The 15,674-nt window shown below is 47.0% G+C and overlaps 1 protein-coding gene across 3 annotated transcripts in view; it reads left to right on the forward strand.

The window, feature by feature from the left end:
• Positions 1 to 15,674, forward strand: part of MTOR (mechanistic target of rapamycin kinase) — a 123,065-nt gene that overhangs the window by 73,148 nt on the left and 34,243 nt on the right. For all 3 annotated transcript variants that reach the window (XM_036257223.1, XM_036257226.1, XM_036257225.1), the window contains 3 exons: positions 3,497 to 3,572; positions 7,015 to 7,154; positions 14,592 to 14,692. In XM_036257223.1, the coding sequence (XP_036113116.1) occupies positions 3,497 to 3,572; positions 7,015 to 7,154; positions 14,592 to 14,692 (317 nt within the window). The remainder of the gene's footprint in view (positions 1 to 3,496; positions 3,573 to 7,014; positions 7,155 to 14,591; positions 14,693 to 15,674) is intronic.

A 15,674-nucleotide genomic window follows, 5' to 3' on the forward strand; every position in this document is an offset into this window, starting at 1 on the left:
TAATTCTTAGAGTTCATTTGGTTCAGGCAGGGGACACAATCTTCTTATTCAAAAGTTTATGTTCCTACCAGGGCCATCCCAATAGTCTACATTAGGACTATAAGTAATATATAGAATGTGTCATTGTATATGTTTATATATGACAAGTTACATATTTGACTCTAGTATAATAGATAGCTGGCGGCGGGGGGGCGGGAGGGGTGGTTTCCCTGTCTTTTTATGCTTCCAAAATCTTTACTTGGGTTCAAGAAACTAGATAATCACAAATCTATACACAGTAATATTATCAGTTCACCCAGGCGCATGTGAGTGAGCAACAGAGTTGAGAGCCTGACTCGGGGCCAGGAGGAATGGGAGACTGCTTCACAGTGGACGTGTGGTGGAGTTCATCCCTTTGGGCATGGCTCTTCACTCCCAGCTTAGAAAACCTCTGTTGGGCTTCCTGAAGGAAACTGTGATGTTCAAACATTCTGAATCCACCCTGGCCAGTTTGGCTCAGCTGTTAGAGTGTTAGCCCGTGGACCAGAGAGTCCCGGGTTCGGTTCCCACTAAGGGCACGTACCTCAAGTTGCAGTTTGTCCCCGGCCCCAGTTGAGGTCATGTGGGTGGCGACCACTCGACGTGTCTCTCTCACGTTGATGTTTCTCTCTCTTCCTCCCTCTCTCCTTCCCGCTCTATCTGAAGATAAATGCAAAAATGTCCACGGGTGAGGGCTAAAATAAATAAATACATAAAACATTTTGAATCCTACAGCAGAGAACTTATGGAAGACATTCTGGCTCACTGCTTTGCTTAGAACCTACACAGAGTACCCGTGGGCCTGCCCGGTAGATCCCACATAAGGCTGCCTGTCTACTCCTATAAATAAAAGAGAGGGACATCTGTGCCCTGGCCAGTTTGGCTCGGTGGTTAGAGCGTTGGTCAAGGGCACGTACCTGGGTTGTAGGTTCGATCCCCGGTCCCAGTCATGATCATGCAGGAGGCAACCAGTTGTGTCTCTCTCACATTGATGTTTCTCTCTCTCTCCTTCTCACCCTCCCTTCCACTCTATCTAAAAAGTCAATGGAAAAATATCCCCTGGTGAGGATTAACAGAAAAAGAAAAAAAGAAAAGAGAGGGACATCTGTACGGTGACTTTGGCCTCTGGTTACAGAGCCTGGTGCCTAGAGCTTGGACACCCGATTCAAACAGTCCTGTTCAGGATGGGTTTTGAACTTGATGGTCAGCTGGTGCTCGCTCCAGTCTCAACCTGAGATGTATGGTTTTTTTCTATAAACAAACACATAACTGTTGAAGGAAGAAGCATATATAAGGACCTGTTTAACAACTTCTTATCCATTATTTCATTTAATTCCCTGAACCCTGTGAAGGAGGAGGTAGTATGAGTCCCATTTTATAGATGAGAAATTTGAAATTCAAAATTGATGACTTGGTTATGATCACGTAGTTTGTAAGTAGCAGAATTGGACTTCCAGAAATGCAACTCCAAGTCTTCTGACTCCCAGTCCAAAGCTGCATCACTCTACCTCACCTTAGCAAAGAAGAGACACGAGATTGCTTCAGTCATAGGGGCACTGTCCCCAGTCAGTGTGGCCTTGGGAAGAATCACTACCCTCATGGGCGGTAGTCCCCTCTGAAGTAAAAGGACTGAAAATACCTTTCCCTTCCCATTTTCTTAGGGATGTATGAGGTCAAGGGAGTGATAGGTTGGAAAGATTATTTGAAATGCGCTTTGTAAATACGAGGCATTAGGTTATTACTTTCACAAATGTTAGCTGCTGTAGCTCATCAGATTTCTGGGCAGTTCCCTCTTGGTTTTATTGGAAGAAATGTGATGGTATTTGAATTTTTAAAAATAATATTTATAACAGCAATCTCTTGCCATATTACCACATTGAACTGAAAGCCTGGAATTTCCCAAAACCACTTAAAAATGAATTCTAGGCAAATAGTTTGCACTCAGGGCAGTGAACTGGATTCCAGCTTGTTAAACCTGTCTAGACTCCCACGTTGGTCTGTCCCACTGTGCTCCCTACCTGTGAACAGATACAGTCCTGTCCTTCGACTTGCTCAAGCCTGTGCCCTCCCTCCTAGCCTCCTTCCATAACTCAGGCTTAGGTTTGTGTTGTGTTAGCTGCTGTTCACCCTCCTGCACGGGTTACTGCTGGAACAAGGTCGAAGTGGTGTGCGCTCGGCTCTCAGGACTGTTTTCAGCCTCTCTTATGGACTGACTCCAGGCACCAGGCCTTCAGCATCACTGCTAGTTGCCCCAACACAGTTACAGTCTTCCAGTCCCTTTTGGCCAAATGCTGCCTGCAGATGACATCAGCAAAGTAGGGTATTGTTAGTGAAAGGCACCCCTCCACCAGAGACTGGGCAAGTACTGGGTGTGGTCCCTTTGCCGCCTGCTGCAGAGGTGGGCGGTGGTCCTTGAAGAGGGGCGGAGGTGGCACCTGAACTCAGAGGAGATGGGCTCTGTCAGGGGAGCAGGCAAGGCGGCTGCACAGCCACAGTCCCCAGGTTCGCTGTCATTGATGTGGGTGACCCAGCCTCCCTGCCATTTCTGTGTTGCCCACAGAGCCCAGTAATTTTTATTTATTTTGGTTTTTCTTATTACTGAAGGCAGCTGGGGAGAGGAAGTAAGAGTTCAAAGTTCAAAGGTGTCTCATCTGGTTCTGCTATACAACAGGGACAGTTTTGGATCCAGAGTTGCTAGTTTTTAAAGGACAGACATGTGGCCCTGGTCGGTTTGGCTCAGCAGTGAGAGCATCAGCCCGTGGTTCAGGGAGACCCTGGTTTGGTTCCCACTAAGGGCACGTAACTTGGTTGCAGTTTGTCCCCGGCCCTAGTTGGGGTCGTGCGAGAGGCAGCCACTTGATGTGTCCCTTTCACGTCGATGTTTCTCTCTCTCTTCCTCTCACTCTAACTGAACAAAAATGGAAAAACATCCTCAGCTGAAGATAAAAATAAAATTTAAAAAAAGACAGACATGTGCCTGGCCAGTATGGCTCAGTGGTTGAGAGTCGACCCATGCACCAAGAGGTCGCCAGTTTGATTCCCAGTCAGGACACATGCCCAGGTTGTGGGCCTGATCCCCAGTGGGGCGGCAATCGATGTTCTCTCTCATCGATGTTTCTGGCTCTCTCTCCCTCTCCCTTCCTCTCTCTCTAAAATCAATAAAGAAAAAAAAAAACTTAAAAAAACCATGTGCCACCTGACCTGCAATGTCTGAGGAAAGCAGTCTGTGCCGGCTGGAGGAGGGGCGCAGAGCAGGCACGGCTTCCTGTCCACCAGCTATGCCCCCTCACAATGAGGAGTATGGGATCAAGATAAAATAACTCACACTGAGCTTTCTGAGTGGTAACGGATAATTGATTCTCTGCGTCTGCAAGACATTGTCCCCAATGTGCTGGTGAGCCACCTGCCCACAGATGACCCTACACCTCCCACACTCTGACTTGTTGAGTGTAACCACATCTTCTTTTTGTTTTCCCAGCATTAATAATAAGCTACAGCAGCCGGAGGCAGCTGCCGGGGTGTTAGAATATGCCATGAAACACTTCGGAGAGCTGGTAAGTGTTCGTTTTTTAAGAAAAGCAAGAGGTAGCAGCCTGGCTCGGGAGGCCACAACCTTAAGGAAGTTACTTTCCTTTTCTGTTTCTTTCTCCTGATTGGTAACAGTCCGATGCGACTTACCTGTATCTTAAGGATGAAGGAGACAGTGGCTATATGGACTCTATTCAAAGCGAACACAGATCCCGAAGATAGAGTCTGTAAACAGTAATAGCTGGTATTTAGCATGTGCTTAGCCCTTTGCTAAGTGCTTTGTATACTTCCTTTATTCAGTCCTCACAACAACCCTTCCAGTAGGGACTGTTGTTATCCCGTTTTACAGATGCGACCATGGTCCTGACAGGAGAGAGGGAGTAGGTGGCAGAGCCAGGACTTGAGCCTGGACAGTCTGGCATCAGAGCCCAGGTGTTTAGCCCTGACCTCAGTTACCTTTGTGACTTCTGTGGCAGCTGGCGTTGCCCCTGGCCCACAGTTAACACTCAGTACATCAGAAGAAACCATGGCCAGTGCTCCAGAAAAAATATACTGTAACTTATACCCGATATTGAGTGAGTGCTCCATTTCATTATTGCTTACATAGCTTCTTCTCTCCTGCCATCTTTGCCCTACCAATATTAAAATGTTTCCATTACTCTCCGTGGTCCTGGGAGGGTGCTTTGGTAACTTCCTAACCATATATAAAGCATCGACTTAATCAACTTAGCATTGACTTCCTGGAAGGTCAGGAAGTTCTGGGTCCATATATTTGATAAGGAACCTTTTATTAGTCGTGTAGGTCACTTACTCTGGTTGCTCTTAATCACGAGTCCAGAGTGTTAAATTGTTACTGCTTCCCAGGCTTTTGCCTCACACAAGGACTGAAACTATTACGGGAATATTTTGCCATTTTGAGCACAGATCTGTAACTGGACTAAGAAAGCATCTCTCCAGATGACAAAACAGAAAGGACTATGTCTCATCCCTCCATGCCACCGTCCTTGTTTGCAGAGGGAAGGAGGTCGTCAGACAGGGCACTTAGTGCAGTCCACCCAGACAAAGATGTCCTCTCCTTTGATAGCCTTTGGGCCCCAGACCACAGTGAGTGCCGACTGAAACCAGGATGCCACAATCATCTGGCATTCAGGTGATCTTCCGACAGGTAGTTTTCACCCCAGTGGCTCAGAATGCCAATCTTAAATGAAAGTCCCTCCTTCTCCAGGTTCAAAAGGTGGCCATCAGCTTCAGGATTACAGCTAAACCCGTGGTGGATTTTCTGTTATATTTAGGTAGCTGAACCATATTAAACTTGACAATAGTTTGCTTTTTCTTGGCAGAGCCTGCGCTTTCTCAGCGCAATTTATGTAACAGCAATCTCATTAGAATGTTGTGTGATTCATTGCTTAAAGCTCATAGTTTCTGCAACCTATTGCAATTCAGATACTCTGCCCCCTGCGTGACCTGCTCCATGTGCCGCTCCCTCGGCTTTCTGCTTGTTCGTATGTGTATGCCACACATTCATCATCAGCCCCTTTCCATCCCGAACAGAAAGGCAGAGTGGGAAGTTTTCTAGTGTTACTTTTTAATTTAAGAGTTTCTGATTCGCCCGGCCAGTGTGGCTCAGTGGTTGACCATCGACCCATGCACGCACCAAGAGGTCATTTGGTTTGATTCCCGGTCAGGGGCTCGCACCTCAGCAGGGGGTGTACAGGAGGCAGTCGATGTTTCTCTCTCATCAATGTTGCTATCTTTCTCTCCCTCTCTCTTACTCCTTCTCTCTCTAAAATCAATAAAAACATTTTTTTAAAAAGAGTTTCTAATTTTACACTGTCTTTGCAGTCACCCTAAGTTTTCTCTTTCACATTGAGGCATATTCTAAACAGACTTGGAAAATTCTAAAAGTTTAGGCAGTTTTACCTTCCACGGAGCCAGAGATGCCCATTTTGGGAAACCCCACTGTCCACTGACACTGGAGAAAAGGCTGTGGTGGCAGCAGAATTAGTGCAGGAACTGCAGAGGGGATCGGCTCTGCTGAAAGTAAACCAGGGGAAGTAAGTACAAGTTAACGACCTAAAATGGAAATGACCTCCTTACAGAGGTTCACGAAGAAAGGATCCTTTCAGGGAGCTTAGCAGAGTTGCTGTCAGTGTGTATGGTACTCAAATACCAGTTTTTATTTAGAAAGGAGAAGAGGGTAATGGGGAAGCTAACGTGGGCCCTGCATTATATCATACAGATTTCACTGCAGAATCATATTGTTGTTAAAGAAATCCCTGGAGAGCCACTACCCTGGTCTGGTAGAGAAATAGTCATTTACTAAGCTGGTGATGAAGCCCAGAAGACAAACTGAGGTAGAGGGCAGATGGAAGGCAGACTGAGACATAAAACAGTCCTCTGACCATTTAGAGAGCCACAGTCTGCAACTTCTAGGCTACAGCAGCTCTGACTCACGTGGCTGACGCGGAATCTCAGCGTGGCACGCCATCTGCCCGGTACTGGAACCCATCCTTGGCCCTGATGCTGGTCGAGCTTCCAGGCACTGAGCAGAAGGGAACATTGGATGGGGGTACTCTGGGAGAAGGAGGAAAGGTTTTCCAAAGAATTTTAAGTGGTAGTATTATATTGTATTTTAAATTATTATTTCCTGGAAATTTAAAAATGCATGAAGAGATGCAGAGATTCAGAAGCTTTTAAAAAGTGAGCTGTTTTCCTCCAGCAAATATTCAGATGTGGCCTGTCTTTCTGGCCCCATCAGGCAAGCAGCTGCCATCCCTGCCATGTGGCCCATCGTCAACACTCCGGCAGATGAAGGCCTTGGCACCCTGCAGGAACTCTGCTCCAGGCTTCCTGCTGTCCCAAGTGGTTTCTCCTGTCCTATCATCCTTGCATGCCGAAGTTCTGGTGACCTCTGTGTCTAGGCAGGAAGTGATTAGAGGAGGAGCATGACCTGTCATCTACTCTCAGATTATCCCAGGATCATTCCATCAGTGTTCCGAGGAACCACCATTTCTATCATCACCAAACATACCTCCAGGCATTCTGAAGTTCTCTTCTCTCAGAGCCAAGACAGGCTGTACCAGGGGCAGTGTCATCCATACAACTCAGCACCTTAGGAAAGAGTGTGGATTAGAAACTGTGCCCCTCTTGTCCTGGCCTTGTTTGGTCCAGAGGTTAGAGCACCGCCCTTGGACTGGAGGGTTGTGGGTTTGATTTCTGGTCGGGGGCAAGTACCTGGGTTGTGGGTTCAGTCCCTGGCCAGGTTGGGGTCATGCTGGAGGCAACCGATTGATGTGTCTCTCTCACATCGATGTTTCTCTCTCTTCCCCTCCCTCCCTTCCACTCTATCCAATAATCAATGGAAAGAATATCCTCAGGTGAGGATTAACAACAAATCAAATGGAAAAAACAGACCACCTGTGCCTTGTTCTCCGTGCCTCACCACAGTCCTCCTTTCCCACTTGGCAGGAGATCCAGGCCACCTGGTACGAGAAGCTGCACGAGTGGGAGGATGCCCTTGTAGCCTATGATAAGAAAATGGACACCAACAAGGATGACCCAGAGCTGATGCTGGGCCGCATGCGCTGCCTCGAGGCCTTGGGGGAATGGTGAGCTGCAGCAGGGGGGCGGCTGGGGGGCTGCCAGGCATGTCTGCCATGTCTCTGAGCTTTGAATTTGAAAGGCTTCTCCACACAGTTCTTTCCTGAGGCTCTCATTTTTGTTTCATGTGGTATTTTCTCAGGAATCATCTATGATTTTGGTGTTTTTTATCTCTCTGTTCTGTCTCAGTGCTAAATAGGAAGGTTCGTTTTAAAGAAGAAAAACCTGTTGTGCTCTGGGACAGGACAGACTTGGTTCTCCTCCGGGGTCTGCATCTGCTCCTCCCTCTGCCTTGACCTTGACTGACTGATGAAGAACTCCTAGTTTTTCTTTATTAGCACTTGCCCGTGAGTTAGGAACAGAACAAGTGACTTCCCTCCTAGGTGCTTCAAGCTTTACTGAATGCTGGCTATGTGCCCAGCCCTGTGCCAGGCTCCAGGTGTAAAAGAGACAGAAATCAAGGCCTCCTCTGTGAGGTGGGAGAGAGAGCACATAGCAGATGGCTCTCAGAGCCTGAGCAAACAGTGACCATGGTATGACACGTGACTTTGGAAGACCACAGGAGGGAGTGGGCAGATCCTGCAGTTCTCCCTGGAGGAAGGGCCGAGGTTAGGAGGCAGGTGAAGGAGAGGGGAGAGGGAAAAGGGGCTCCAGGTAGAAGTAACAGTGATACTCAATTGAGAACACGCGCCTGCGTCTTGGCTCGGGGAGTTTTGGGGGAAAATGGTTTCCTTTCTGTTTTCCAGCATCAAGTACAGTTTTTTTTTGTTTGTTTTTTTGTTTTTTTTTATCCTCACCCGAGGATATTTTTCCATTTTTGTACAGATAGAGTGGGAGGGAGAGAGAGAGAGAAACATCGACGTGAAAGGGACACATCGAGTGGCTGCCACCCGCACGACCAACCAGGGCCGGGGACAAACTGCAACCGAAGTACATGCCCTTAGCGGGAACCGAACCCGGGTCTCTCCGGACCGCAGGCCAACGCTCTAACCGCTGAGCCAAACTGGCCAGGGCTCAAGTACAGTTTTTTAAATAGTTAAAACAAGATACCATACTCCAGTCATTAAATAGTTTAACTTCAGTTTTAAATAGTTAAAATGCCACACAACCTTCCCATGAGCAGATCATCTGACTTTCTGTTGGACGTGGATGGTCCCCCATTCATTCATTCACCCCGTAATTATTGAGCCCTCATTCATTGCCAGTGTCTGTGCCAGGCCCCAAGGACACAGCTGTGAACAAGGCAGACACAGTCCCTGCCTTCCCTGGCCTTACGGAGCAGACACCAGGCTGTTGTAATGCAGAGTGAATAGTTACACAGGGAAGCCCAGGGAGCTGAGGGAAATAAGGGCCCTGATCCAGGCTCGGGAGGTTCTAGAAGGCCTCCAGTAGGGAGTGATACCCACTTGGACCTGTATCGTGAGGAGTAGCAAGCACAGTAAATTCAAAGTTCTGAAAGTTCAGTATGGCTGGAGGGTCAGGTGTGCTGTGGAAAGAGGTCAAAGGTGAAGCAGGAGAAGTAGACAAGGGACCATAGCATGTGTGGCTTACAGACCAATTTAGGAGATTGAGTCTTTCATCCGAAGGCTACTGGGCAGCCATCCAGGTATGTGGAGGGCCATGACTGACAGGTTAATTTTATTCAAAGAACCCTTTAGGGGCAAACTGGAGAGTGGATTGGAGGAATGCCAGAGAGGAGATGGCAAGACCAGTTCAGAGGCCATCCAAGGGGAGATGGTGGTGGCTGAGGGCAGTGGGGATGGAGAAGGGCTGGACCCAAGGATGTCTAGGAGGTGGTGCTGACAAGATTTGGAGACGTGCTAGATGTAGAAGTGAGGGGGCATGACAGTTTGAGCAGAATGAAGGTGAGCTGCTCAGAGGCCCGGCTGACCCAGAGGGTCACGTTCCCCTGAACCAGGCCTCCCAGGAGCCATCTCGGGGACAGAATTCTGCAGGCCGTGCCCTTGCATTTGGATCTGCACGTGGAACCTCTCTCCTGGAAGGCCTTTTTTTTCTTTTTTTTAATCTACATTTTTTATTCATTTTTTTTAAAGCTTTATTTTTTGAAAAGGTAATATGCACATAGCACAAAATTCAATAGTAAAAAATAATGACAAAACTGAAAACAAGTCTTCTTGTACCCCAGCCACTCAGACGTTCTGGCACGGACACCAGGTCCTTGTGTAGACTTCCAGGGAAGACCTGTGTGCTTGCAGGCATCCACTGTGACAGTGTACTCAACGCACCATCTTGCACCTTGTTGTTTTCGATGAACCAGTCTAGACCACTGTTTCATATCAGTACCTACAGGTGTTGCCTCATCTTTTTAATGACTGCATAATATTCCATCGCATCAAGAAACCTCAGTCTCCCCTTTTTTAAAATGTTTTTATTGGGTTTTTTTTTTTAGAGAGAAAGGAAGGAAGAGAGAGACAGAAACATTGATGTGAGAGAGAAGCATGGATTGGCTGCCTCCTGCAGGCCCCCTACTGGGGATCAAGCCCGCAACCCAGGCATGTGCCCTGACCAGGAATCGAACTGGGACCTCTCAGTCCATGGGACGACGCTCAACCCACTGAGCCACACTGGCTGGGCTCAGTCTCTTTAATGTGGGAAATTTTTTATTTGTTTAAAAATTTTATACCTCAGAACATTTAAAAAATATAATTGAGCCTTAGCCAGTTTGGCTCAGCAGTTAGAGCATCGGCCCGTGGACCAGAATCGCAGGTTCGATTCCCGGTCAAGGGCACGTACCTCCGTTGCAAGTTCGATCCGCTCAGTTGGGGTCGTATATAAGGTAACAAGGTAACATCATTGTTTCTCTCTCCCTCCTTCCATCCCACTGTACCTAAGGGGGGGGGGGAATATATATATACACACACATATATATATTGAAATATATATAAATTGAAAAATTAAAGTAAGACTTCTAAAAAGAATGATCTCTCTATATACATATTCCCTCCTGTACCTAATTACAGATATTCTTTTGGTAAATGATTGCTGTTTTAATTTCTTAATATTAAGGTATAGTTCCCAAATAAAAGATGCTGTAATGTAGTGCGTAAAATTCAGTGTCCATGAATTTAGCCTTAGGCATTGGATCACATATATACACAGACAATAGTCTAAAGTTAATTTGAAATTGGTTTATCTGATTTAGCCATTATTGGCTAAGTGTTATTATTTATTTTCATAATTAGCATTCCATATTCATTTACCTCAGTAAATTGAGAAAGCATATCCTAGCAAATATGCTCCATCCATTTGTGCAACTAAAGCTGGGTGTGTTTTTTTGTGTTCAGCAGGTATATGAACTGCACTGTCCAATGTAGTGGCCGCTAGCCAGATGTGGCTTTTTTTTCAATCCTCACCCGAGGTTATTTTTACATTTGTTTTCAGACAGAGTGGGAGGGAGAGAGAGAAAAACTTCGATGTGAGAAAGACACATCGATTGGTTGCCACCCGCATGACCCCAACTAGGGCTGGGGGCATACTGCAACCAAGGTACATACCCTTGGCCAGAATTGAACCTGGGACTCTTTGGTCCACAGGCCAATGCTCTAACCACTGAGCAAAACCAGCCAGGGCCATTTTTAAACTAAATAAGATTAATAGTTCAGTTATACGAGCCACATTTCAAGTGCTCATTGGCCAGTGTGGCTAGAGGCTACCGCATTGAACAGAGCAGGTACAGAACGGTCCCTCACTGTAGACCCTCTATTGGATGGTACTGACTGAAAGCAAACAGAAAGTGTGGTAACAGGAATTAGCTACATTATTTCAAGAACAATTTTCTTTAACTTTCAAATTGGTTATCATACAACCAACCATATGTTATTAAGAGAGAGATTAAAAAAACAATGTAAATATTCTTAAAATTCAACTCTAATCAATTCCTCAAATGATTTAGTGTAGATGTCAGAGCCTCAGATCAGTCTTTTGTGCAGTGGTTTCAGCCCATTTCTCAGTGACCTCTGCCTCATAATCTGGCTCTGACCAAACTAATTGCTCTTCTCCACACATTTTTTTTCCTCTGCATTCATTCTTTTTTTTTTTTTTTTTTAATCCTCACCCGAGGACACTTTTCCATTTTTTGTTCAGATAGAGTGGGAGGGAGAGAGAGAGAAACATCGATGTGAAAGGGACACATCGAGTGGCTGCCACCCGCACGACCAACCAGGGCCGGGGACAAACTGCAACCGAGGTACATGCCCTTCAGGGAACCGAACCCAGGTCTCTCTGGACCGCAGGCCGACGCTCTAACCGCTGAGCCAAACCGGCCAGGGCCATTCATTCTTTTAGTTTCTGGAATTGTCCACCTTGTCTTCTGTCTCTTTTTCTTGTTTTTGAAATCCTCCCTCATCTTTCTAGGTCTGTCTTTTTCTCCTTTGAAACCTTTCCTGGTCCCTTTCCCTCCCACCTTTTCTAAATTAAAGATGACTATTTTCCTTGAACGGATTAAGTAGGGGCAGCTCGGATGTATGAGAAGAGACTAGATGCAATTTTGTCTAGTCTGCCTATGTGACAGTTGGAAACAGACTCTTAGAAGTTGACACAGTGGCCTGAGGTCTCCCAAAAGCGCAGTGACCAGGTCTCCTGACTCTGCAATACTTGGTCCCATTTACCTCTGATCTTTTGGGTTCGTTCCAGTTTTATAATCACCTATAAAGTATAAGTGGCCAGTGATGCTGACCAAGGGATTTAAGAATGCAGCAGACTAAAAGATTTTTAAAAGAGATGAAAGAAGCAGAATTCTCTTCCTGATTATATGTAGGTTTCTAACATGGTTTATTCAGTCATTTCTATTTAGGGTACAATTTCTAAATTGCTTTTGCTTTGATTATATATCCTGAACATACCTGAGGCAGGTGTTCACCAAGGTGGAATGATCTAGGGCTTCCACTGAGCTAAGACCTTACCCCTAACCACAGGAGTCACCCTCCAGCCCCCATAATACACACAGCCACAGCTGCAGCCAGAGCTAACGTAGGTGAACCCCCTTTCCACACTGTTCCTTTCATGGTCTCTGGGTCCTCAAGAACAGACTGTTTGGGAGTCAGCCAACCACTTTGGTATTCAAATAAAAGAACACTTTCCAAACTTTCTGCAGCTGCACTCAGTGGGAAAGTCAGAGTCCCAGGGTGGGGCTTTACCTAGTCCCGCTAGTGTGCAGTGGGAGGTGTCAGAAAGTACGTCCTAGTGTTTGCCCCCCACATGGTCTCATATTTTTTATTAATATGATTTTGTCCTCCTCCTACTGCCTTTGAAAGTTAGGATTCGGTATATTCTGCGTTCTTCCTTGTAGCAAATGTTTGTGGGAGAGGAGCGCCACCTCCCTGCGTGGATTTCTGACAGCTGTTGACACAGCCTCAGCTTGAAGGCAGTGTCCGTGTCCACTGTCAGGGCCGGTTCCCAGGATGCTGCTCCTGCACTCCTCCCTGCCTTGTCTCTTGGGGTAACCGTTCATGGTGTTTCATATTGAGCTTGCTCCCTGCCTCTAAATGAAAAGCAAAGCTGGATCCTTAGACCCATGGCACAGAAAAGAGTGGTCCTGACAAAATACTAGAGGTCTGCTCAATTGCTTGCAGCAACAAGCTATGAAAGTTTAAATTCTGCCCCCCCCCTTCCTTCAAAGCACATTACCTTTTCTCTCTCTCTCCTAAGCTCTAAAGGCCCTTCTTTTGCCTCTGTAACTTGTGTTCTGAGCCCAGGCAGCCCATCTGGCTCACTTTTTCTACCTCTGTGACTTTCTAAATAAACGTTCGCTTGTACTTGAAAAAAAATTGAATTTTAGGGTTGGAAGAACCATTTGGAAATCATGTAGCTTTCTTTTCTACCTCCAAGCTGGACCCCAACAAAGATAGGCTGCCCAGAGGAGCTGTCCCTATGCCCTGAGCCAGTGGTTCTCAAACTGTGGCCCCTGGACCACAGCATCAACATCACCTAGAAACTTGTTAGAAATGTACAGTCGCAGGCCCCAGTGCCGACCTCCTGAATCAGGAGCTCCAGACATGGCAGCTAGCAGTTTAGTTAAGTAAGCCCTCCAGGGGATTCTGATACGCATGCCGATTTGAGAGCTGCTGCTCTAAGATAAGCCCCAGCAGGCCCAGTAGGGAAGGCTTCTAGGTTTGGAAGGCAGGCAGCCAGCACCGAGCTTCATCCTACTTCTGTCACTGAGCCTCAGTGAGTGGATAGGGCAGTGCCTCTTCCTTTTCGCTCTTGGCTGTGTATTCAGTTAGAATGCTTGTGTCCCTGTCTCTCTTGATCATGTGCCAGAGAAATGTGAAGTCCGTGACTGCCATGCCACAATTCTGGATCGTGGGCCTGAACGGTCTGGACGTAGTCACCAGTCAGCTTCTCAGTGAGCTCAGCCTAGACCCTTCAGCATTAACTGACTTTGGCATGCTTCTCTCTGGCGCCCACCCATGTCACCTTATTATGTAGGGCAACCCATATCCCCTGAGGCTTCTGAGCTGGGCCACTTGGAACTTGTACCTTCCTCTTGCCTTCACTCCCAATACCAAATTAAAATATCCTGCAGCATCTCTTGCAGAAAAAGCAGAGAATATTGAGGAGTCTCCTAGCTGAGTCTGGAAGTTCACATGAAAGTGGGGCTCGTATTTGCTTAGGAGCAGGTTTATTTCCTTTCATTCAGAAGTGGACATGGGAAGGCAGCTATGTCAACTGTCAAAAGGATGTCTGTATTCTTTTTTTTTTTTTTTTTGGTACGTGCCCCTTGCGGGCACCGAACCTGGGACTCTGGTTCACAGGCTCCAACTGCTGAGCCAAACCGGCCAGGGCAGGATGTCTGTATTCTTGAGAGGGCATCGCTCTCCTTGAGTGCTGGAGTCTGTTGAGCATCACTCGCAATCTCAGTATCTCCTAGTCCTCAGCCACACTCGTGGTAACTGCAGACTTCTGGGAATGAGCAGCATCTGCATTTCTGGTGGGTGTGACCATTGAAGAGCCGTCTTCCTTCAGTGAGGATTGATTTCATTAGGGTTTCATGTCAGCCTGCAACCATTGGTATCATTCTTTTAAGAACCAGTTCTCCCTGTTGCTTTGAGCCCAAAATGAATGTACAGATGTGTCTCTTCAGATTGCTTTCTCTGTAGGCCTGCCAAAGGGAAAGAGCTGGAGTTCATTGGCACGTGAGAGAAGTTATTTAATATTTATGAAGGGGCCAGATGTTCAGGACATTTCACATCGTGTCGGGTTAGACTTGGTCCCTGTGATAAACTCAGTCAGACAAATTATGAGTACCAGGCCATAGAAACAGCTTCCCAATCACATCTCTCTCTTGTGACCCAGCTGAAAGTCTCCTGGTTCAAGGCAAGCCCCTGTCTTCCAGCTCCTCTGGCCCCCAGCTAACCCAAGAGGCTAAAGAGCAGCAGGTGAGAGGTGATTTGGGTTAACCCACCTGTACGATTCTTGTCCTCCAGGGGGCAGCTCCACCAGCAGTGCTGTGAAAAGTGGACTCTGGTTAATGATGAGACCCAAGCCAAGATGGCCCGGATGGCTGCTGCAGCCGCGTGGGGTCTAGGTAAGGCTTCCCTCATAGGCACCCCAGTAACGTGGGCAGAGTGAGGCTGCTGCTCACGTTGAAAAATAAGGTACTGTGGCTGCAGGCAGGATGTCAGACCATGTGGATTTCTGACACCAGGCCCCAGCTGAGAGAATTGTCAGTATCTGTTTCAGAGATGTTGATGAGGGGAAAGGGTCCATAGGATGTCCTGGGAGAAAAGGTTCACCCATGGAGTCCAGAAGAAGGTTACATAACCTACCCACATTCTATTCTTCTTGAGTCACAGAGCTTATATTCTTTCCTTTCATGAGCTCTGGGCTGGATCCAAAACATTTTTCAAAAATAAATTACTTCCTGAGGAGTCATTGTTTGCTATTTTGCTTTTGCCCAGAGGCATAGAGAATGGATGAGCTGCTGGGCTGGGGTGGAAGGCAGGAAAATGCCTTATAAAATTGGCAGCCCTGTGGTTTGCAGCTAATGAAGCTGATATCTTTTCTGCAGATGGTCTTGGAAATCCTGGCATTCGATACACGCTCACCCCACCATGGGAAGCCATTCCCAGCTGCATTCCTGGCTGCAGCCATTTTCCCAGTCGGCCATGACACAGAGACAACTGTGCCATGACCTAGACCACCTTTCTGTTTATCTCCCCCCTTCTGGCAAGGGTGCTGCCAGAGTGAGACGGGCAAGCTACCTGTCTAATCCTGTCCCCTGTCTGGATAATGGCCATTTTCCGTTGTTAAGGGGAGATGTAATTTCCCATGTACCATTGAACTGTGAGATACTTCGCTAGTAAGGAAGAAGGCCATTCCATCTCACCTAGAGAAACCTGAGAGAGCTCTGTGTTAATGAGGTACTGCATCAAACCCTCCTGACACGCAAGCTTTGCTCTCGGGCCATTTCTCCCATCTTTTATGGAGCTCCCTGCGGCAGCGTGGAGTCCTGTGTTCAGAAGACGGATGTGGCTTTGTTTGTGAGATTGGCTTGCTCAACGCCACAG

The sequence above is a fragment of the Molossus molossus genome, unplaced genomic scaffold (assembly GCF_014108415.1).
Source record: "Molossus molossus isolate mMolMol1 unplaced genomic scaffold, mMolMol1.p scaffold_m16_p_12, whole genome shotgun sequence".
NCBI classification, from domain to species: Eukaryota; Metazoa; Chordata; class Mammalia; order Chiroptera; family Molossidae; genus Molossus; species Molossus molossus.